This window comes from Eubalaena glacialis, chromosome 18 (assembly GCF_028564815.1).
Source record: "Eubalaena glacialis isolate mEubGla1 chromosome 18, mEubGla1.1.hap2.+ XY, whole genome shotgun sequence".
NCBI classification, from domain to species: domain Eukaryota; kingdom Metazoa; phylum Chordata; class Mammalia; order Artiodactyla; family Balaenidae; genus Eubalaena; species Eubalaena glacialis.
In genome coordinates this window covers 56044502-56067459 of record NC_083733.1, presented here as the reverse complement: position 1 = coordinate 56067459, position 22958 = coordinate 56044502, and the positions used below count along the sequence as shown (strand labels likewise).

At 50.5% G+C, this 22958-nt stretch overlaps 2 protein-coding genes across 2 annotated transcripts; both read left to right on the top strand.

The window, feature by feature from the left end:
* Nucleotides 1-1886: 1886 nt before the first annotated feature.
* ECH1 (enoyl-CoA hydratase 1) lies at nt 1887-11583 on the top strand. The gene is made up of 10 exons (XM_061173112.1): nt 1887-1967; nt 2373-2580; nt 2706-2794; nt 9252-9376; nt 9461-9509; nt 9648-9712; nt 10454-10524; nt 10615-10686; nt 10948-11098; nt 11278-11583. The coding sequence occupies exons 1-10, from the start codon at nt 1916-1918 to the stop codon at nt 11380-11382; spliced, it is 987 nt and encodes a 328-aa protein (XP_061029095.1). The 5' UTR covers nt 1887-1915; the 3' UTR covers nt 11383-11583.
* Nucleotides 11584-12112: 529 nt separating this feature from the next.
* Nucleotides 12113-20725, top strand: LGALS4 (galectin 4). Its single transcript, XM_061173271.1, has 11 exons — nt 12113-12883; nt 12987-13122; nt 13446-13534; nt 15157-15361; nt 16749-16883; nt 19296-19322; nt 19410-19484; nt 19659-19688; nt 19991-20079; nt 20271-20436; nt 20518-20725. The coding sequence occupies exons 2-11, from the start codon at nt 13078-13080 to the stop codon at nt 20662-20664; spliced, it is 1008 nt and encodes a 335-aa protein (XP_061029254.1). The 5' UTR covers nt 12113-12883; nt 12987-13077; the 3' UTR covers nt 20665-20725.
* The last annotated feature ends 2233 nt before the right edge of the window (nt 20726-22958 follow it).

Here is a 22958-nt window from a genome sequence, read left to right as displayed (position 1 = left end):
CCCAGTCTTGGTGGGTGGGAACTTGTGCTTATGGTTGGGACTGGGCCATATGGGTGGAGGGCAGACGATAACCTGGAAGGGAGCCGCCTTTTAAGAACCTTGACTCATACTGGAGGGAGGAGATCCTGCAGAGAGGAGCAAGTCAAAAAGTCCAGTTCCTTGTGTGCGCTTGAAAAAACCCACTTTGTAATTTCCTGTAGAGTTTTTAAACATTAACATCTACTGAAGTCGAATGGCATTTATCAAAGTTTCATCAGGGAAAGCTTCAAACCTAGACAAGGAGAAACTATAGTCACCTTGCAGCCGTAACTTAAAAATCTAGGATTATTTTAAGCTAATCAAGGGGGGTAAAAAGTAAATTTCCCCATTTTGTCTGCCAGCACCCAGTCTTCATCCCATGTTAGTAGTTATGAGTCTCCTAGATATTCTATGCATATATTGTTTTTTATGAATGTACAGCCATCTATAACCGTCTTTTTATAGCAACCTAAATGTTCTACATCTTTAAATTTTTTTCTCTCACATCTTGTTATCTGCATAGTGGTTCCAGAGTTCTCCATTGTGTAGCTGACCAAACATTCTCTGTTTTCCAAAAGAGCCTTACCATCTGACACATTAAGAAGGCAAAATAGGACTTAACCTGGTGATCCTGTGGTTAAGACTCAACCCTTCCCCTGCAGGGGACACAGGTTTGATCCCTGGTCTGGGAAGTTCTACATGCATGCAGTGTGCAGTGCGGCCAAAAAGAAACAAAAAAAAAGTCAAAGTAGGGCTTCATTGGTGGCACAGTGGTTAAGAATCCACCTGCCAATGCAGGGGACATGGGTTCCAGCCCTGGTCCGGGAAGATCCCACGTGCCGGGGAGCAACTAAGCCCGTGGGCCACAACTACTGAGCCTGCGCTCTAGAGCCTGCGAACCACAACTGCTGAAGCCCACGCGCCTAGAGCCCATGCTCTGCAACAAGAGAAGCCACCGCAATGAGAAGCCTGCACACTGCAACAAAGACCCAACACAGACAAAAAACTAAAAAAAAAAAAAAAAAAAAGCCAAGTATTCATTACAACCCCATTTGCCAGAGACAGAGACCTTGAACTATTGACTTCTCCCCAGCCGGTTTCCTCTGCATACAACATAAAATAGTACAACCCTGCAGTGGTGTGGCAATTCAGATTATATAGTCAGTGCTTAACGTTGGCCGGCCTATGTTCCCATTCCCTTACATGGATAAATTCAGTAGTAACTTTTTTCTTTTATTTTTTAAAATTTATTATTTTAAAATTTATTTTGGGCTGCGTTGGGTCTTCGTTGCTGCTCGTGGGCTTTCTCTAGTTGCAGCGAGTAGGCGTCTCATTGCGGTGGCTTCTCTTGTTGCAGAGCACTGGCTCTAGAGCGCAGGCTCAGTAGTTGTGGCCCACGGGCTTAGTTGCTCCGCGGCATGTGGGATCTTCCCGGACCAGGGCTGGAACCCATGTCCCTCGCATTGGCAGGCGGAATCTTAACCACTGTGCCACTAGGGAAGCCCCCTGTGTTTTTTTTTAGTTAATATGGTACAAATACATGATTGCAAACTTGCAGAGCTGCAGTTATTCTGCCATTATGCCCTTGGACATTCATCTGTCTTCAGTTTCTCCACCATTATGAAACAGCTGTGGTGAATTCTGTACAGAATGTCCAACAGCAGTGTGAACCATTTTCTTAGTCCGGGTATCTACTGGTCCGAAGTTTCCATGACCGAATCACTCTAATGGCCGGCGAACCTAGAAGGCTGTTTCCGGTTGCCCTTGGTAAAGATGGCGAGAAGAGGACCGTCACCGGGGTCAGGCTGCGGCTTCGATGCCCTCACCAAACATGGCGGCCTTTTGTGCCCGCCCCCTTAGCTTCCTCCTGTCGGTTTACTCCAGCGAATCAGTAGCAATGGCGGCGGTGATAGCGGCTTCTCGGAGACTCCGCAACTTGCTGACCCGGCGTGAGTCACCTCTTGACCTTTGGGGGTCCGTTGAGCTGTCGTGCTGTCATAGCGACGGTCGGACGGGGAGGCCTGTCCCGGGTCTCGCAGGGTCCGAGCCCCTTATTAAACTCAGGGGTCCATGTGCCCCCATCCAAACGGCCTGTGTCTTACAATCGGGTCGCTGACGGCTCAGTGTTCCCAACCTGGAGTCAGTACCACGATCACGGGTCTGAAGTGGTCCTCATACTGAGGCCACTGATAAAGTGCACCCTAATCTTAAAGTCTGTATTTCCCTAAACCAAGGCCTCTAACAGGCCTGTGTTCCCCAATCTAGTGTCACTGAGATGTGTGCCCTCTGCTCTTGAAGGTGCTGTGCCCCCAATCTGGGGTCATCAATGGCTCTTCCTTCCTTCATCTCCCCAGGATTGACAGCCCGCACCAACCTGGGTCTGAGCCTTAACCTTCATCCCATGAGTTCCTTTGCACAAGATGAGGCCTCCAAAGCAGCCCCCGAGGAAGCCCCAGGCCACAGCTATGAGTCCCTTCGGGTGACCTCTGCCCAGAAACACATTCTGCATGTGCAGCTAAACCGGCCGGAGAAGAGAAACGCCATGAACAAGGCCTTCTGGAGGTCTGGCCTGCAGATTCTGGAGGCCTGCCTGCAGGAGGAGGCGGGGGCTAAGGGACTGGGCAGGGGTGGGCCTGAGGGCTGGGGATTCCCACGCCAGACATAGCCCTTCCCCCTTTCCCCCACAGCGAGATGGTGGTGTGCTTCAACAAGATTGCAGAAGATGCTGACTGTCGTGCTGTGGTGATCTCTGGCGCAGGAAAAATGTTCACTTCAGGTACCAGGTGCTCTCCACACCCAACCCTGCCAGTCTCCCCTGCTCCTGGGAATAGAGTAATGCTTCATAATTAGTGTTTTAAGCAGCTTCTAACTTCCACTTTGATCATTTTCAAATACAGAAATTAGTCCATGGGACTTCCCTGGCGGTCCAGTGGTTAAGACTCCACGCTTCCACTCCAGGAGGCATGGGTTCATCCCTGGTCAGGGAACTAGGACCCTATATGCCGCACGGTGCGGCAAAAACAAAAGAAAAGAAATTAGTCCAACCGAACATGACAGGATCATCGGCTCTAAAGTCAGGGTTTTCATCCTGAATCTGTGGCCTTGATCAAGGCCTTTAATCACCCAGAATCTGTTTTTTTTATGTCAGTAAAGCGTGTTGTAATAATTACACGCTTTCTGGGAACTCCCTGGCAGTCCAGTGGTTAGGACTCAGCACTTTCACTGCAGGGGCCCGGGTTCAATCCCTGGTTGGGGAACTAAGATCCTGCAAGCTGCGAGTGGTGCGGCCAAAAAAAAAAAATTGCATGCTTTCATGCAATTAATTACTCAATCCACATGAACTGATTTCCAGTTACATGTCTGTTAGATCTTTTGATTGTCCCACAGGTCTATTCTTCAGGTTGGATAATTTCCATTGACCAGACTCATCGACTCCTTTGTCATCTCTGTTCTGCTGTTAAGCCCATCCAATGATTTTTTAAAATTTCAGATACAGGCATACCTCAGAGATATTGTGGGTTCAGTTCTAGACTACCACAATAAAGCGCATATAGCAATAAAGCAAGTCACACGAACTTTCTGGTTTCCCAGTGCATATAAAAGTTACATTTACACTATATTGTAGTCTATTAAGTGTGCAGTAGCATTATGTCTAAAAAAAAAGTACATACCTTAATTAAAAGATAATTTATTGCTAAGAAATGCTAACCATTTGACAATGCAGGGTTGCCAGAAACCTTCAATGTGTAAAAAACACAGTATCTGTGGGACTTCCCTGGTGGTTCAGTGGTTAAGATTCCCTGCTTCCAATGCAGGGATGCACGGGGCATGGGTTCGATACCTGGTCAGGGAACTAAGATCCCACATGCTGTGTGGTGCAGCCAAAAAATCAAAAGAAAAAACAGTATCTGTGAAGCGCAGTAAAAAGAGGTATGCCTGTATTGTAGTTTGCAGTTCTCAAATTTCCATTTGGTTCTTTTTTATATTTTCCATTTCTCTGCTAAAGTTTCATATCTTTTTGTTTGTCACAATCGTATTTTTAAAAAAATATTTATTTGTTTATCTTTGGCTGCGTCGGTTCTTAGTTGCTCACTCGGGATCTTCATTGCCACGTGCGGGCTTCTCTCTACTTGTGGCCCACATGCTCAGTAGTTGTGGCGCGCGGGTTTAGTTGCCCCTCGGCATGTGGGATCTTAGTTCCCCAACCAGGGATCAAACGTGCGTCCCCTGCATTGAAAGGCAGATTCTGAACCACTGGACCACCAGTGATGTCCCACAATCATATTTTTCTTTGCATCATTGACCGTAGTTACAATGGCTGTTTTAAAATCCTTGTCTCCTAATTCCAACATCTGGGTCGCCTTGGCGTCAATCTCTGTTTCTTATCTTTTCTCTTGAAAAAAAATGGGTCTCATTTTCCTGTTTCTTTGTTTTTGGAGTAAGGTTAGATTGTATCCTGGATATTGGACTATGGGAGAAAATGATGTGGAAATTCAGGATCCTATTACATAATTCCAGAGTGTTGAGTTTCCTGTTTTAGCAGCTAAGTTGGAGTCAGTGTTTAAGTCTCTTTGCTGGGCTGCCTGCCTGCTTCATGGGTCAACAAGAGATTTGGGCAGAGCTTATACACAGAACCTGGGGCTCCCCTCTCTGGCTCTCTGCTTTCTGGAATTTCCCCCCCTCACTTTCTATCAGCTGAGGTCACCCTGGGCTCTGTTTGTCCTTTGGTTCTTCAAGCACAACTCCAGCCTGCCCTCAGGTTAACTTTTTTAAAAACAGGAAACTCGGCCAGTCACTTCTTCCAGAGTCTGCCTGGTGCCTTCAGGTAATTGGATCTTGTCCAACAAGGGCACATAGTTGGCACCTGTAGGAGGGTCCCTACCAGAAGTGGAGGGTCACATACACTGATTTCTGCACAGGGCCCAGCCTAGTGCTGGGGTCCCAGTGGTGACTGAGGCAGCCCCAGGCCCTGCCCTCATGGAGTTCCCAATTCAGTGGGGAAGACAGACAGTAAACAATGTATTTCTTTTTTTTTTTTTTAATTTGCTTTAAAATATTTTATTGGAATCCTTTTGATAAGACCAAGTAAAGGCCACCTAAATGATTTTGGCCCCCAAATTTCTAGGCAGTCCCCTCTCCCCACCCCAGGAGGTTGACAGCTGCTCACACAGGTTAAGGCAGGAAAGATGTGAAGTTCCAAGGGTCTGTCCAACACCAGGTAGAGGACACCCTTTGTGTCAGCAAAATTCACAGTACCCAGGTAGAAGGCGCGCTGCTCTCCACTTCTTATCACAGCCTGTTAATGAAGTGGCAGGAACCATTACCGGGGCATCCCAGCTATCCCAACAGCACTTCTTCAAGAAGAGAATTCCAAACCTTAGGCCTTCAGTCACCAGGCTAGCCCTGAATCTCTGTGAAGGGGCACTGCCCTGGCTGGGCTTCCAAAAGCTCTCCTGCTCTATTCAAGAATAACACAACAGTGGACGTCCTCGAGGCGCTCAGGAGGCGCTCAGGAGCCTCCTTCAAGAATCAGGGACCTGGGAAGAAACCAATGAGTCAGCAGAAGCCAGGGCGACTCCAGACGAGTGCCCCCTGCCCTGAGCTGGGTCAGTTCCAAGCAGTGGCATCACAGAGACATCAGACACTCTAGTCTGTAATGGTAGTTCATCCTGCTCAGAAAATGTATTTCTTTCTGTTTCCTGTTAACATCTCCGCGTGTCGTGTCCGTTGTTTTCTTTCTACAACTCTCTCTGTTCTCCTTCATTCCTTTGTTCATCCATTCAACATTCCAGTGCCAGCCCCCTTGCTGGGTGCCGCGGACCTCGAAACAGAGAGCAGCCCCTGTGTCTGAGCCCTGTCTTTCATGGAGTGCAGGATGAGGGTTCACGTGTAGCCGTGCCAGGCCTGGGGTCCTCATCTTTCAGCTCACAGCTGATTGTGGCCGTCTCGTCCCATTTTCGATCTGAAGGCCAGAAGGAAGAAACTCAACTATTAGCAGTTTCAATGATAGAATGAAACTACTAATCTAAAAAAAAAAGAAAAAAAGAACTAGCCCACACTTATTTACATTTGCGGAGTGTCTCTGAGCACTTTACACGTATTAATTCTCACCACGACCCTGTGAGACAGGCTCAGTCCCCATCCCCATTTGATAGGTGAGGGAACTGAGACCCAGAGAGAGGAAGAAACTTGCCCAGTTCTCACTGCTGGGATTTTTGAACATGGGCTGCCTTGCTGCAGAATCCTTGCTCTTCACGGCTAAGTGACTATGGCCCACGTGTCTGACAGGCTGGTTCAAAGTATGCCTAGCCGGAGGAGCCCGCCACCTCCCACCCCTGCCACCTCCACACACCTTCACCTCTCTGTGGTCTCATCTGAAGAAAAGGGAGATGCTCTGAGCCCCCACCTCATCAGGTTGCCGTGAGGATGAAACGAGTTAATAGGCGCAAAACATTAATTCATGTGGAACTTTTATTAATGTAGCTGTTATTATTATTTTTAAAAATAAATTTATTTATTTATTTCTTTTTGGCTGCGTTGGGTCTTCGTTGCTGCGCGTGGGCTTTCTCTAGTTGCGGTGAGCGGGGGCTACTCTTCGTTGCGGTGCACGGGCTTCTCGTTGCGGTGGCTTCTTTTGTTGCGGAGCACGGGCTCTAGGCGCGCAGGCTTCAGTAGTTGTGGCACACAGGCTCAGTAGTTGCGGCTCGCGGGCTCTAGAGCGCAGGCTCAGTAGTTGTGGCGCACGGGCTTAGTTGCTCCGCGGCATGTGGGATCTTCCCGGACCAGGGCTCGAACCCGTGTCCCCTGCATTGGCAGGCAGGTTCTTAACCACTGCGCCACCAGGGAAGTCCCTGTAGCTGTTATTATTGATGATTATAAATAACGTAATTGTGATGATGAAGGAGATCTGAAACATTTAGAGGTTCCCAGGGAACGAGACCTCTCCGGAATGACTTCTGACTCTGGAGGGGGACACCTTGTACCATGGTCTGGGGCCCTTTATTCCAAGGGGTTGCAGATACCCACGTCTGCAGATCCAGGTAGGGCGGATAAACCAGCAAAACCAGCAAAACCAGCAAAACCAGCGGGAGGAGGTGTGGCCAGGTGCCAAGCTGGGCTCGTTCTGGGGGTAAGCGTGGCTCGCACTGAGTCATACACGCTGTGCAGGCCTAGTGGGAAGCTGGCAGATGCCTGCAGGCTGATGCAGGCAGTCTGGCCTCGGCTGAGATGGAGTATATAATAATAGTAACTGTTGTGATGCCATTACGTGCCAGGCATCGCTCAAAGCGCCTCTGGGCTCTGTCGCTTGAATCCTTGCAGCCCCATCAGCTCTTGGGAGGATTTTAGGCTCATTTTACAGAGCAGAAACCCAAGACCCAAAGGATGGAGTGACCTGGCCAGGGTCACACAGAGGAGTTCTGTCTTACCCACATTTAACCTGCACAAATTCAGCTCCACCCTGAGTCAACACTCCTCTGTTCTCGTTCATTTAAACAAGCTGTGGAGGCAACAGAGCCTCAGAGAGTCAGGGGTGTGGCTGAAGGTGGGAGTGATTTTTCAGGTTCGTCAAATAGCATTGGTCAGAGGGCAGGCAAAAGGATGAGAATGATTCACCTCGGGAAGAAGAAAATTCTGCTCAGAACCATCCCGTAGCTCCACCTCACTCAGAGTCAAAGCCAAAGTCCTCCTCTTGGCCCACAAGGCCCCACAGAGTCTGCCTCTGTCACCTCTCTGACGTTGGCTCTTCCTACTTTCCCCCTTGCTCACTCTACTCCACTACGCTGGCCTCAGTGGTCCTCACACAGACACCGGGGGCATTCCTACCGCAGGGCCTTCGCACTGGCTGTTCCTGACACGTAGAACTCTCTTATCCCAGATATCCCTACAGCTCCCTCCCTCTGGTCCTTCAGATCTTTATTCATATGTCGCTTTTTCAGTAAGAGGGTCCCTGACCACCCTAGTTAATACTGCAAGAGCCCTCACTGCATGTGCACACACACACACACACACGCTCCATTCCACTTCCCTCCTTTAATTTTCTTTTAGTACTTATTGCCACCTGACAAAATGTGTCTTCTTACCTGTTTGTTTCCCATAGAAGGGCAGCTCCATGGGGGCAGAGATTGTTGTCTGTATTGTTCACTTATTGAGCACCTGCTGTGTACTAGGCCCTGGTAGGCACTGGGGATACAGTGGTGGGCAAAAAGCCAGACTCCTTGGGGGTGGGGAGGTGGGGAAGACAAACTCCTCGGCTCATGGAGCTCACATCCTAGAAAGGGAGACAGGCACTAAACGAGATAAGCATACAATTATAACAAGAAGGCAGTGCAGGAGATACGGCAGAGAAAGGAGGTGAAGGGTGACAGGCTGCTATTTAGCCAGGGTGGCCAGAGGGGGCCTCTCTGAGGAGGTGACCTTTGAGCTGTGGCCTGAACGGCGTGATGGCGTGGGCCTTCTGATCGCTGGGGAAGGGCTGTTCTAGGCAGCGGCAGGAACAGGCACAGAGGCCCTGGGAAGCGAATGTGTTGTGTTGTTGGAACAGCTGATGGAGGCCTGCGTGCCCAGTGGAATAGGTTGGAAATGATGCTTGTGCAGGGCTGGTAAGGGCTTGGCAAAAGACCTGGCATTTCATTCTAAGTAAGAGGGATGGGGGGCGTCGGGGAGAAGAGAGGGCCCTGAGGCGATCACAAGTGCCCTCTGGCCACGTGTGGGGAACAGGCTGTGGAGGCAGGTCAGTGGAGGAAAGGTCAGACTTGGGATTGTCTTAAAGTTGAAGCCACAAAAATTTCTCCATTTCCGAGCTTCCCGTCTCAGGAAACATTACCACCTCTGACGCAGTTGCTCGTGCCCAAAACCTTGACCTCCAGGCCATCTGACATCACAGTGAAGAGCGTGGCCCCTGGAGCCAGCTGCGTAGTTCTGGGTTTGAAATCGCCGCTCCACTGCTCACAAGCCAGTGTGACCTTGGGCATGTGATTTAAGCTCCCCGTGCCTCAGTTTCTCCCCCAGGAAAATGGAGGTAGTAATAGGACCTACCTCAGAGGGTCATTGTGAGGCTAAAGTGAGCAAAGACTCGATATACGTTAGCTTGCCTTGACTTCACACCCCAAACGCAGTCCCTCCTGTGTGAGTTGCTGTCTCCACTGTGGTGGTTTGCCTGGCCTCTGAACTCTAGTCAGGGCAATGGGTTGGGCCTGGGCGGCTAGGTGAGCCTCCTCATATCTCCCCACCAGGTATCGACTTCGTGGACATGGCTTCAGGCCTCCTTCAGCCCGCAGGAGACGACGTGGCCCGCATCAGCTGGCACCTCCACAGCCTCCTCAGCAGATACCAAGAGACCTTCAGCGTCATCGAGAAGGTCACGCTGGGAGGCTAGCAGGGCATCCCCCCTGCCTGCCGCTCCTGGACCAACCTTGACCCTGCCCCTCCTGTCCCCTTCCAGTGCCCTAAGCCGGTGATTGGAGCCATCCATGGGGGCTGCATTGGTGCAGGTGAGTCTGCAGCCACCCACCCAGATCTGTTGCTAGTTAGACTTTGGCCCAAGGTGCAACGCCACAGTCTGGGGGCGGGGGGGGGGGGGAGGGGAGCAGTCCTGTGGTTGTTTAGTGTCCCTGGCCTCTACTTCCCAGGAGTGGATCTTATCACTGCCTGTGACATCCGGTACTGTACCCAGGATGCTTCCTTCCAGGTGAAGGTGAGCCATCCTCCCAAGCTTCTGCTTCCTTGGGCCCTGCTTAGAGCTGGGAAATGAGTGGCAGAGACAGGTCAGAGCAGGGGTAGAGCAGGGACGGAGCAAGCTAAGGGGGTGGGAGTGAGTCTAGATGGCTTCATGGAAGAGTTAGTTAGAACTGAACCTTAAAAAGTAACCCTTGGGACTTCCCTGGTGGTCCAGTGGTTAGGACTCCGCACTTCCAATGCAGGGGGCGCCTGTTTGATCCCTGGTCAGGGAACTAAGATCCCACGTGCCACAGGAGCAAAAAAAAAAAAGAAAAAAAAGTAACACTTGGCCAGGGAGGAAGTCAAGGGTAGGTCATGCAGTCAGTGTGAGGTCAGGAGTGAGTAAAGTTGTCAGGGAGGGGTTGAGGCTGGGGGTGCTGCTGGCGTCAGTGCTGGAGGGGGCGGGAGGCACGATGGAGCTCGTGGATGGAGGGGGGCAGGGCAGGGATAAGCAAGGCTTCCGTCTGGAGATAGATGCAGCTGACCTCAAAGAATTGGGAGGGCAGAGGAATTGGAAGGTAGGCTGTATTCTAGAGTGAAGGAACCTATATGGGCAAAAGTATGTGGTTGGGAATGAAACGGGGTGTTGGAATGGGAGTCTCTGAGGTGGGGGTGGGGTGGGACCTCTGCAGTAAATGCAGAATTTCATTGGCATTGAGGTTGCATGGGGGACAGTAGTGGGCAGAAACCAAGCACGGACAGGATTGCTCCCCCCCAGGAGGTGGACCTAGGTTTGGCAGCGGATGTGGGAACCCTGCAGCGACTTCCCAGAGTCATCGGGAACCAGAGGTGGGTGAGAGGAGCCTGGGGAAGGGGACGGCAGGACATCTCCTAGACCTGGGATGACTGCCACCCCCGACACGCTCTGCCTTCTTGCAGCCTGGTCAACGAGCTGGCCTTCACTGCCCGCAAGATGATGGCTGACGAGGCCCTGGAGAGTGGGCTGGTCAGGTAGGGGCCGAGGCCTGTGCTGGATAAGAGCTCAGGGGCAGCCAGACCTGGGTGGGGCTCTCTGGATCCCCCTGTACCTTAACTCATGGATTCCAAGTGGCCTCCTCTCTTTGGGTGGTCTGGAGTCTACTGCCCTGCTCTGATTGGTCCATTTCACTGCGGTATCTTCTGTTTTCTACTGTGATTGGCCACTTCTTCATCCATGGGAGGGAGAGGAGAGCTCTTCTCAGACCGCCGACTCCAAATTCCTTTCATCCTCAGCCGGGTCTTCCCAGACAAGGAGGTCATGCTTGATGCGGCCTTCGCCCTGGCAGCCGAGATTTCCAGCAAGAGCCCCGTGGCGGTGCAGAGCACCAAGATCAACCTGCTCTACTCCCGCGACCATTCGGTGACAGACAGCCTCAACTTCATGGTGAGACTCTCCGTCTGACCAATCACTTCCCTTCTCTGATCCCAGAGCAACCAATCAGGGCACAGCGGCCCCTTGCAGGCCTTGTCCTCTGATTGGTGCGCTGCTATCTCCCATTTTTTCATTGGTCCAATTAAAATCTTCCCGTATCCTTTCCATTCCCCGCCGCCGTCTTTATCCAGAAATCCTGGAACATGAGCATGCTGCAGACAGAGGACGTCGTTAAGTCTCTCCAGGCCTTAATGGAGAAGAAGGAACTGAAGACCATCACCTTCTCCAAGCTCTGAGAGGCCCTTCGTCCCAGGTCCTGGCCCAGGGTCTAGCTTTGTCCCGTCTCATGCCTGCGCTTCCTCATTCACAGAGAGGGAGGATTAGTGAAGACGGTCCCCCTCGCTGTCTTCTTGGCCAGTCTCCCAGTTTATAACTTTATGACACAGCTTTACTCATGCCTTGTCTTCGCCCCACGAACAATAAAGCAATATAAAGAACCCGGTGTCCTTATTGGAGAGAGAGGCGAGGCAGAAAGGGGGTTAACATGATCATCCTGGGGGATCCAAGGACCACGGTTGTGCTGAAAGTTGGGGATAGAGATATGACCAATGGGAATGGGAGCCATGCAGGTGATGACCATTCAGAGTGGCAGTGGGCAGGCCAGGGCTGGTAGCAAGTCATGTGAAGGGCCTCAGACGGTCTTCCTGCCTGCTCCAGGCTTGAAGGCGGCATTTCCCCTGCCTGGCCCCCACTCACTGCACAGCATAGTAGGTTCCGGTGCTGGAGTCTGGCTAGGGTTCTACTGCTACCCAATCTTGGGTCAACTGCCTCACTTCTCTAAGCTCTGAGTTCTCTTTTCCATATGTAATCCCAACCTCCTGGGGAATTCCCTGGCGGTCCAGTGGTTAGGGCTTTCACTGCGGTGTCCCGGGTTCAATCCCCTGTGGGGGAACGAAGATCCTGCAAGCCGCATGGCGTGGCCAAAAAAATAAAAAATAAACCAACGTCCTGGATTTATGTTTGGAATGAGGGCAAGAGACCAAGCATTTATTTACAAGGTATTATTTTCCTTTTTTTCTTTTTTTTTTGGCCGCGCCGTGCGGCTTGTGGGAGACTTGTGGGATCTTAGTTTCCCCGACCAGGGATGGAACCCAGTGCCACGGCAGTGAAAGCACAGAGTCCTAACCACTGGACCACCAGGGAAGTCCCCAAGCATTAATTTAGTGTCTCCTATATGCCACGTCCTGTTATGAATATTTATTAACTTAGTAATTCCTTTCAAGGACCCTATGAGGTTGATACTATTAATATTCCCTATTTAACAGATGGGCAAATGGGCAAACTGAGGTTAAAGCACTGACACAAGATCAAACAGCGAAGAAGGGGCAGAGGAAGGAGTTTAACCCAGAACCTCAGGCTCCAGAAGTCAGTGATCTAAACTACTACATATACAATATAACGTACATACTAGAGGCATGCAGCAATAAATTTAGGTCCTTGAACAGTTCCTGGGAGTATCAAGAGTGCCCAGTTCCTCCTTGCTTTTTCACTTGTTTCCATTGCCCATCTGTCCTGGGCCACTCCTTTTAGCCTTACCCTGCCCAACCCTCCTGGCCTCACCCTCCCTCTGACAACAAAGGGTCAGCCAGGTTTTTATGGGCTCTGATAAGGCCCTTGAAGGGCCAAAGTTCGCCAGCACTTCCTCTTTGCAGAAGGGCCTAGAGGAGGCGGTCCTGAGCTGAGTACCCCAGGCCTGGCCCAGAAGATCTGGGTTCCGGCTGGTTACCAGTGAGGCTGGTAAGAGAAGGGAGACTGGGGGTGCCCTAGAAGATGTGTGCCTAGGATGCCCAGAAGAGGGACCCCGTGGACCCTGCCCTGCCAGCCACTCCCTTATCCTCAGGTATAAGAGCCACCCACCAGCCGCTATCTGCCACCATTCCCTACTCCTGCAGCTCTCCTCACCGTAGAAGCCACCAGCCCAGCCTCTCAAGATGGCCTTTGTTCCTGCACCAGGCTACCAGCCCACCTACAACCCGGTGAGATACCCTAGTCCCTGGCTTAGCTCCACCCTGACCTCCACGCACCAATTTACCCTCACCCTGATCCTCAGAGGCGCCCACCCGGCTGTTGTGGGTCTGATTTACCCAGTACTGACCCTGGGGCTTGACTGACTCCCACCCTGATAGACTATTTACATCCATCCCCAGCTCTCAGCCCTCTTCATCTTCACGCTGATCCCTCACCCCTTGGTTTCCTCTCCCTTGCTTAAGGGAGGGGGGCCGGAGGGGCTTCTGACTGAGTAGTAAGGGCTGCAATAGGCAGATGGCCTTTGAGGCCCCTCACCTGGCCCCTTCTGCAGACGCTGCCCTACCACAGGCCCATCCCAGGCAGTCTCAGAGTTGGAATGTCCATTTACATCCAAGGAGTGGCTAGCGAGCATATGAAGAGGTAAGACCCTCCCCCATGCCAGGCTAGGCTGGGAGGGGGCTACAAACAGGGGGCTTCCAGCCCAGGTGCAGGAGGCCTATTTCCCTTTCTCCCCGCCGGCTGAGAAGAGGGCTCTATGTCACTGCACCTGATGGCCAAAGAACAGCTCTGGTCTGGGGAGTCCAGGGCTTGGTGATTAGATCAGGAGGGGAGCTGGGAGGTGTTAGGGAGACTCACCATGACAGGTGGCCCCAGAGTTGGGACACTGGATTGGAATTGATGGGTATGACAGCATGAATTAAGATCACAGGCTCAGAGCTGGTCCACCTGAGTTCATGTCCCAGCTCTGTCATTTACCAACCGTGTGACTGGGAAAGCTCTGTGTGCTTTAGTTTGTCATCTGTAAAATGGGTTTTGAGGATTCAGTATGTTAAACATATAGTCATATAGTCAGCACTACAATAACTCTTAGCTTTTTGTTTTCTTTAATTTTTTAGATTTATTTTTGGCTGCATTGGGTCTTCGTTCCATGCGGGCTTTCTTTAGTTGAGGCGAGCGGTGGCGGGAGGGCTACTCTTTGTTGCGGTGCGCGGGCTTCTCGCTGCGGTGGCTTCTCTTGTTGCGGAGCACGGGCTCTAGGTGCGTGGGCTTCAGTAGTTGTGGCACGCGGGCTCAGTAGTTGTGGTGCACGGGCTTAGTTGCTCCGCGACATGTGGGATCTTCCCGGACCAGGGTTCAAACCTGTGTCCTCTGCATTGGCAGGAGGATTCTTAACCACTGCACCACCAGGGAAGTCCACTTAGCTTTTTTTATGGCTTTAAAATGGTGATGATAAAAAAAAAATGGTGATGATAATTGAATGATGTCATAGGACTGTTGTTTCTTTGTTCATTTTTTCTGTGTCCACCGAGTACCCACTCTGTGCCTAGGCGCTGGGGACTGAGAACTCAACAGGACAAAGATCCCTGTCCTCATGGAGCTGACATCCTAGTAGAGGAGACAGACAAAAAATAAATAAGTCAGATATATAATAAGTCAGATGGTGATAAATGCTATGGAGACAAATGAGGAGGGAAGGGAGATGGGGAGCAGATGTGGGGTAGGGGTTGTGTGGCATTGTCTCTTTAAATAAGGTGGCCAGGGAAAGGTTCCTGGGAAGGGAATTTTTCAGCAAAGACCTGAAGGCAGTGAGGGAGGGAGCCTGGGGTGTATCTGAGGGAAGAGCATTCCAAGCAGAAAGAACAGCCAGTGCAAAGGTCCTGAGGCAGGTGTGTGCCTGCCCCCTTGGAATAATTTGGGGGATGCTGGTGTGAAGGGAGCTGTGGAAGGTGCTCCGATTTGGGTTTTCACAGGGTCCCTCTGGCTGCATGTGGGGAATGGCCTTCAGGAGCCAGGGAGGGGGCAGAGAGACCTGAACCGATCGATACCGGGCTGGGGTAAACGCAGGAGTCCCAGTAGCAGTCTTATTTGAAGCTGGGTCAGGGAAGGGGGTCTCATAAGGAAAGGGTTGCAGTGGGAATAGCAAAGGGGTAGCGGTGGGAATCTGCCCCTTGGAGTGCAGGGGCCCGATCTCCCCCTCCAGTCTTGGGTCAATAGTGCGCTGGCATGTGCGGCCAGGGGAACAGCCCTTCGTGTCCCACCAGGTTCTTCGTGAACTTCGAGGTGGGGCAGGGCCCAGAGGCAGACGTCGCCTTCCACTTCAACCCCCGCTTTGACGGCTGGGATAAGGTGGTCTTAAACACGAGGCAGGACGGCAACTGGGGCAAGGAGGAGAAGAAAAGGAGCATGCCCTTCAGCAAGGGTGCCGCCTTCGAGCTGGTGTTCATGGTCTTGGCCGATCACTACAAGGTCTGAGCCTCGAGGGCGAGGCCTCCCCTCCCCATCCCTCCCTCCCTCCTTCCCTTCCTTCCTCCCTCCCTGCCTTTCTGCCTTGCCCTGATCCCTCCCTCTCTCCCTTTCTTTCTTCTTTCTTCCTCTCTCCCTTCCCCCTCCCTCCTCCCTTCCTACCTCACTTTTCTTTTCTTTTCTTTTCCTCCTCTCCTGCCTCTCTTTTTCTCATTCCCATTCCTCCACCTCGGAGAGCCTTCTAATGTGTTTCACGCATAACCTCTTGCTCCCGTGTTCTTGCGAGGTATGTATTTTGGCCATTTCTTATCAGGAAGTCTAAATACACACAGAAGCACAGAGTCGTGGGAAGCCCTCCTCCCCTGGGCCAGCACCATAGCTGTCGCGCCAGGCCCCTCTGCTCCTATCTCTACCTCCCACTTCCCCTCCGGTTATTTAGAAGCAAATCCCAGCTATCATATAATTTCATTCATAAATTGAATGGAGTTCTCTCCATCCCCTGCCTGCCACTCCCCATAAATGACACACATCAGACACCCTGTGCACATCCGTCCCAGCCTGACCCGTGGGAGAAGTCTTCTGGGAGGATAACCTACCTGGACGTTATCTGCCCTCATATGGACACCAGATATCTAACCTCATCACCAAGGTTAACATCAGGGCTTGAGCTCGGACAGACATGGGTTCAAGCCTGGGCTTTGCCTCTCCCCAGCATGTGACCTTGAACTGGTCACTCTACCACCTGGAACCTCTGCTTTCTTGAACAACAGGGACAGTGTTTTGTCCTCCCTCACGGAGCTGTTGAGCCAATCACCATGTTGATGCCAGCAGGTAAAGCGCTTAGCATGTAGGAAGCTCTCAGTCCTGGAGAGCTGGGTCTCGGCTGTGCCCATTGCTTAGCACTATAAATAGAACCGTGATGGCTTACAGTACTCTTGAGATGTGATGACAAGGCAAAGCTCTACATGGGATTTCCACAGTGCCTTTGACATGCCTTCCCAACAGTCCCAGAGTGAGATCCCATTTTACAGATGCAGAAACAAAGACTCAGAGAAGTGAGTGACTTACCTAAGGTCACACAGCCAAGACATGTCAGAGCTGGACCTGACACCCAATCATTTGGTACCAAAACCAGGACTCCAATTCAGTTATCTCCCAATCTCCATCCTCAGGCTAAATTCTCTATTCTTGTCCGCCCACCAATCTGTGAGCTGACTTTTGACCTCAGCTTGACCTCTGACCGGTGGACTCAAGATTCCTGACTCTGAGGCTGTCCCAGCTCACCCTCAAAACTTGTGACCCCAAGTTAAAAATCTCCCTGTTTCCTGCTTCCTGTTTTCTACCTTCCAGGGTCAGAGGTGCCACCTCTGACCTGACCCCTGCCCTCCAGGTGGTGGTAAATGGGAATCCCTTCTATGAGTTTGGGCACCGGATCCCACTACAGATGGTCACCCACCTGCATGTGGATGGCGACCTGCAGCTTCAATCAATCAACTTCATCGGAGGCCAGCCCGCCCCAAACCAGGTGTGTGGTGTGTCCCTCTCTTGTTTGCTTGCTTTCTTCCTTAATTCATCCCTACATTCACTTATTTCCTGAGCACCTGCTCTGTGCCAGACCCTTTTTTGTTTTTTTTAGTTAATTTTATTTATTTATTTATTTTAGCTGTGTTGGGTCTTCGTTTCTGTGCGAGGGCTTTCTCTAGTTGCAGCAAGCGGGGGCCACTCTTCATCACAGTGTGCGGGCCTCTCACTGTCGCAGCCTCTCTTGTTGCGGAGCACAGGCTCCAGACGCGCAGGCTCAGTAGTTGTGGCGCACGGGCCTAGTTGCTCCGCGGCATGTGGGATCTTCCCAGACCAGGGCTCGAACCCGTGTCCCCTGCATTGGCAGGCAGATTCTCAACCACTGCGCCACCAGGGAAGCCCTGTGCCAGACCCTTTGCCAGGTGATGCCACAGACCCAGCGGCAACCAAGACAGTCTACTGGGAAGACAGCTGTGTCACCAGATAGTAGTGGCCACAAGTCGTCAGTGCGGGGGTGGGGCACATACAGGAGGTTTGGAGAGTTGTTTTTTTTTAAGGTATTTGCACCATTTTCTACACCATCATTTTATTTTATTTATTTATTTAATTATTTTGGCTGCGCCACGTGGCTTGCAGGATCCTATTTCCCCGACCAGGAATTGAACCCTGGCCCTTGGCAGTGAAAGCGCAGAGTTCCAACCACTGGACGGCCAGGGAAGTCCCTGGAAAGCCTTAGGAAGGGCTTTCTGGAGGAGAAGTAGGTGTGTGAGCTGAGTCAGAAAGTGAAGATAGGGAGGGACAAAAACCACAGGAGTAGCAAACATGTTTCTGAGAAGTTGCCTAACGTCATTAGTCAGCTGGGAAATTCACTGACAATCACAAGGAGCTACCACTACACACCCGCCGGAAGGGCTGTAACGAGAAAGGCACATAGTACCAACGTCTGGTGAGGCTGTGGACTGGCCGACACTCCCATACCTCGGGAAATAACTGGGCAGCCTCTACGGAAGCTGAACAGACACACACCCAGTGACCATGAAACCCCACTACCAGGTCCACGGTGAACAACTGGCCAAGACACAAGCACTAGAACCCCACAGCAACACTACTTGGAGAAGCCCCAACTTCAGAACCCTGGCATGTCCTTCAGCTGAGGGCTCTACCCTTCCCAACCTGTAAGTCCCCCAGCCCCTCCAAGGGGAAAGTACTCTGATGATCATCAGCCCCATTCTACAGATGTGGGAACTGAGGCACGGAGTGCTTCAGTAACTTGCCCAAGGTCATGGAGCTTGTAAGCGGCAGAGGCACGGATCAAACCGCTCCTCTGCCTCCCTGATGAGGAAACGCTGGGAATGTCTTCATCCCTAAGGTGGCCTTGGGCCTATGGGTGTTCATTTTACTCTTGTGCTTCATCAGTGTATTTTATTTTATTATTTATTTACTTACTTACTTATGGCCGCACTGCATGGCTTGCGGAATCTTAGTTCCCTGACCAGGGATCGAATCCCGGGCCCCCACAGTGAGAGTGCCAAGTCCTAACCACTGGACTGCCAGGGAATTCCCTCATCAATGTATTTTAAAAAGAAAAACAACATGGGAATTCCCTGACGGTCCAGTGGTTAGGACGCCTCACTTTCACTGCCGAGGGCCCGGGTTCAATCCCTGATCAGGGAACTAAGATCCTGCAAAATGCGCAATGCAGCCAGAATAAAAAGAAAAACAACAATGAAGCAATTTTTAAAGGACCTTCAGGATAGCTGGCTTAAAACGGAAGTCGAGGCAGAAATGAGTGCATCAGAAACAGAGAGAAAGAGTGAATAAAAATTGTTTGGTGGGGAAAGGAACCACTGGTGAGGAGCTGAGGACGAGAGAGAGGAACAGAGACAGAGACAGCGAGTAAGAGAGGCTGAGAAACAGAAACAGACACACACAGACTGAAAGAGCTGAGACAGACAAGGGAGGGACAGGAACTTGGCTGGTTAAAGCGCCCCTAGTTGCCCCAGGGGTGCACATGTAGAGTGAGGGGTAAATCATGGCTGGAGATGAGGTGAGCAGGGTGTTGTGTGGGCCTGGGTGTGTGTAATGAGGGTGCACACTTTATCGTGTGGCTCCTGGATTGAGCGGGAGAAGAGGAGTGGATGAGGGTCCTGGGTCAGCAGGAAGCCAGGACAGGGGTGGGTACAAAAACAGAATTTACCAGCCTTGTCCTAAAGGAGTGGGCTGAGGTTCGCTGTGCACTGGAGATCCCTAAACACGGCGAGTTCCTCTCCATGAATGAGCCATCTGGGTGCTACCCTTTGACCCCGAGTTCCCTTGTATGGTGGTGGTAGGCTGCCCTGGGGTGGGCATCCTTGACACCCTCCAGGACCTAGTTTAGGGTCCCCCTCATTGCCTCCTTCTCTTTCAGTGCCCACAGATGCCCATGCCTAATCCGGTGTACCCAGTAAGTACCTGCTGGTGGGTGATGGACTTCCCCTTGAGGTGGGGTTCAGTGGCTGAGGAGGTCCTAGGGCAGCCAAAGGACCCCCAGCCTCTCTCCATTCATGCCTTCCGTCCATCTGTAGGAGGTCCCGGGCAGTACTACCAAGAGCCAAGTAACCTCCCTGTAAGTGGGAGGGTTGCGTGGCCATTTGGGGGTGGATGGCAAGAATTGGAGGGTGGTCAGAGAGACTGGATCCCCAGTTGTACTAATCCAGCACCTAGAGCTACGCCTGCATGTAGTAGGTGGGCCTAATATTTGCCGAATATTATAGAATAATAACTCTTCCTCACTTCACAGACCATGGAGGGACCCCCAACCTTCAACCCGGTAAGGTCTTTGGTGGGAGTTTAGGGTTCTGTGGTGGGCAGTTTGTGGGGAAGCAGGAATTGGTGGTGGGTCAGGGGTCCTGAACCATGGGGAGCCCTGAGAAGGTAGGAAATAGAGTGGGCAGAGGGTGTTTGGGGTAGGAGGTGGGTGGGGAGAGGGTGAAGTTGGTGGTCAGAGGGGGTGGAGGTTGGGGGTTTGGGACATTTCCCAGGACAAGTGAGAGCCCCTCTCTGAAAATTTGTCCCTGCCTCTGGCTTCTGGGGACCTGAGAGATGATGGGACACCATGTTCTCTTCCCACAGCCTGTGCCATTTAATGGGAGACTGCAAGGGGGGCTTACAGCCCGAAGAACCATTATTGTCAAGGGCTACGTACCCCCCACAGCCAAGAGGTACGGAATCTAGATTGAGGTGTGAATCCTTGGTCCTCCACATCCCTCAGTCCTAGGAGTCTGAGCCCTCAGCCTCCTCCTCTATTGGAGACCTGGGAATCCAGTCCCCAGTCCCCTCCTTCCTTGGGGAGCAAAGCGCTCCCCCACCTCCTCCCCACCCATCTTACTCCTACCTTTCTCTCTGCCCCCAGCTTTGTCATCAACTTCAAGGTGGGATCCTCGGGGGACCTGGCTCTGCACATTAACCCCCGGCTGAATGAGGGCACCGTGGTTCGGAACAGCTTTCTGAATGGCTTGTGGGGAGCCGAGGAAAGGAAGGTCTCCAACAACCCATTTGGTCCTGGACAGTTCTTTGATGTGAGTCTGGGGTCTCTTTCCCTGCTTCCCTCCAAAGCCTCTGTCCTGGCCCTGGCCTCATGCCCGCCCCTCTCTCTGCAGCTGTCCATTCGCTGTGGCATGGATCGCTTCAAGGTGTACGCCAACGGCCAGCACCTCTTCGACTTCTCCCATCGCCTTTCGGCCTTCCAGAGGGTGGACATGGTGGAGATCCAGGGTGATGTCACCTTGTCCTATGTCCAGATCTGATCTATTCCTGGGGCCATAACCCTTGGGAACACAGAGGAAGATCCTGTAGGACTCCTTTCTAAGCCCCTAATAAAATGTCTGAGGGTGTCTTGTGAGTGTACATGACCCCATTCGCCTCCCTCACTGTTCCTTCCTTCTTGGTTCAATCATGCACTGTCCATTCAGCCATCCAATCATCTGTCCATCCATCCTCTCATCATAATAAATCTAGGGCTTTATGTGTATGGACCTATTCACTCCTCACAATGCCAGGAGGTAGGAACTATTATTATTTTCCATCTGTAAATGATGAGGAGACAGGCAAAGAAAAATAAAGCTGTTGCCCAAGGTCACAGAGTCCATAAATGGCAGAACCAGGATCCAAATCGAGGTGGTCTGGCTCCCAAGGCTACGTGCTCAGCCACTATACAGCCTGTTGTCCCATCCACCCTGCATCCATCCAACCAAAATTCCATATACCCATTCAACATCCAACCATCTAGCCACTCACCAATCCATCTATCTGTCTGTTTGTCCAGCCATCTTTTCATCCATCCCTTCATCCATCCACCTATCCATTCATCCTTCCATCCATCTATCTCGTCATCCATCAATCTTTCCAAACATTCATCCAAGCATATGTTCATCCATCCATCTAAACATTCAACAATCCATCCACTCTACCTCTCCATTTTAGCTGTTTGTTCATCCATTCATCATCCAGCTGTTCACCCATCCATCTGACCATCCATCCATTCAAACATCTAACTACTTATTTATTAGTCCATATGTCTACTCACTCAGCCATCCTTACATCCAAATTTCATTCATCCTTTCATCTCTTCACTCCCTCCTTCATTTGTCCATGCAGTTCTCTGCCTTCCAGCACATCCATCCATGCATCCATTTGTCCATTTTTTATCTATCCAGTCATCCATTCTTCTCTTCATGATCTATTCCTCCATCCATTTCCAATTATTTATCCATCCATTTATCTCTTCATCTGTCCACTAACCATGTGTCATTCATTCAAACATCCTTTTATCATCATCTTTGTGTTGATTTAATAATTTGTTCATTTATTTACACTTTCATGCATCCATTTATTCACTCTTATTCATTCACTCACTCGCTTGTTCACATATCCAGTCATTTGTCACTGTCTGTTCAATTACTCATTCAGTTTATTGTCTCATTCATTCACCTAGTCTAGTTCTTAAACAGTCCTACGTTGCAATCCCCTGGGGAGCTTTTAAAAAATATTGATACCTGACCCCAACCCAGACCATGATTAGGTTAAACCACAAAAATGCCATTTTTGTAGGTTAAAAGTGGTTAAATATCAATAATTTCATATGTTCTAGCCTAGTAAATCTGTAGTGGGTCCTGGGCATCAATATTTTCATTGAGTTCTCTAAATGATTCTATGGATTTGTCAAACATTGATCAAAGATGTTCTGGGGGCCCTCAGACCCTGGATGGCTGCTGAGGAGGTCAGGAAGGGAGGAGGGCTGACCTGGGCAGCCTCCAGTCTGAGGCAGTCTTCTCCTTCTGGGCTCCCTCCTCCCTTACTTAACAGTCACTGCCCAGGGATGGCTGTCAGGAGATACATCAGTCACGAGCCTAGAGGGACACAGGGAGAGGGTCCCCCAGAGAGCTGGAGAGGTCATGTTTAGTTTTCTATCACTGCTGCAATATGTTTGAAGAAATAATGGCTGAAAACTTACCCAATTTTATGAAAGACATTAGTTTCTAGATCCGAGAAGCTCAATGAACTGCAAGTAGGATAAATACAAAGAGATCCATACCGAGACCCATCATAGTTGAACTGCTGGAAGAAAACCAAAAAAAAAAAGACAAAAATTTGAAAGCTATAAGTGAAAAACAACTCTTCATGTACAGGGGAAAGCAGTACGATTCACAGCTAAATTTTCATAGAAACAATGAAGGCCAGAAGGCAGTTGAATGATTTATTCAAAGTGCTAAACAAAAGAAAACTGTCAGTAATTCTATACTCGACAAAACTATATTTAAAAACTGAAGGCAAACGTTAAGAAGAAAAAAAAAACCAACAAAAAACTGAAGGCAAAAGAAAAGTATTCTGAGATAGACAAAAACTGAGAATTCATTGCTAGCAGACCTCCCTGTAGGGAATACTAAAGGAAGTCCTTCACATTGAAAGAAAATGACATCAAATCCACAGGAAGAAATAAAGAATCCTAGAAATTATGAATATGTGGATAAATATTTTTCAAAATTATATAAATAAAATTTCTTTTATTTTTTCTTCTATTTTCTTTAAAAATGTGATTGTA

Excerpts from the sequence above, each read along its gene's own strand:
- ECH1 (XM_061173112.1), top strand. The coding sequence starts at position 1,916 with ATGGCGGCGGTGATAGCGGCTTCTCGGAGACTCCGCAACTTGCTGACC. Across the intron at positions 2,581-2,705 it reads ATGAACAAGGCCTTCTGGAG|CGAGATGGTGGTGTGCTTCA; the intron begins GTCTGGCCTGCA and ends TTTCCCCCACAG. Across the intron at positions 10,525-10,614 it reads AGAGTCATCGGGAACCAGAG|CCTGGTCAACGAGCTGGCCT; the intron begins GTGGGTGAGAGG and ends GCCTTCTTGCAG.
- LGALS4 (XM_061173271.1), top strand. The coding sequence starts at position 13,078 with ATGGCCTTTGTTCCTGCACCAGGCTACCAGCCCACCTACAACCCG. Across the intron at positions 13,123-13,445 it reads ACCAGCCCACCTACAACCCG|ACGCTGCCCTACCACAGGCC; the intron begins GTGAGATACCCT and ends CCCCTTCTGCAG. Across the intron at positions 19,689-19,990 it reads GACCCCCAACCTTCAACCCG|CCTGTGCCATTTAATGGGAG; the intron begins GTAAGGTCTTTG and ends CTCTTCCCACAG.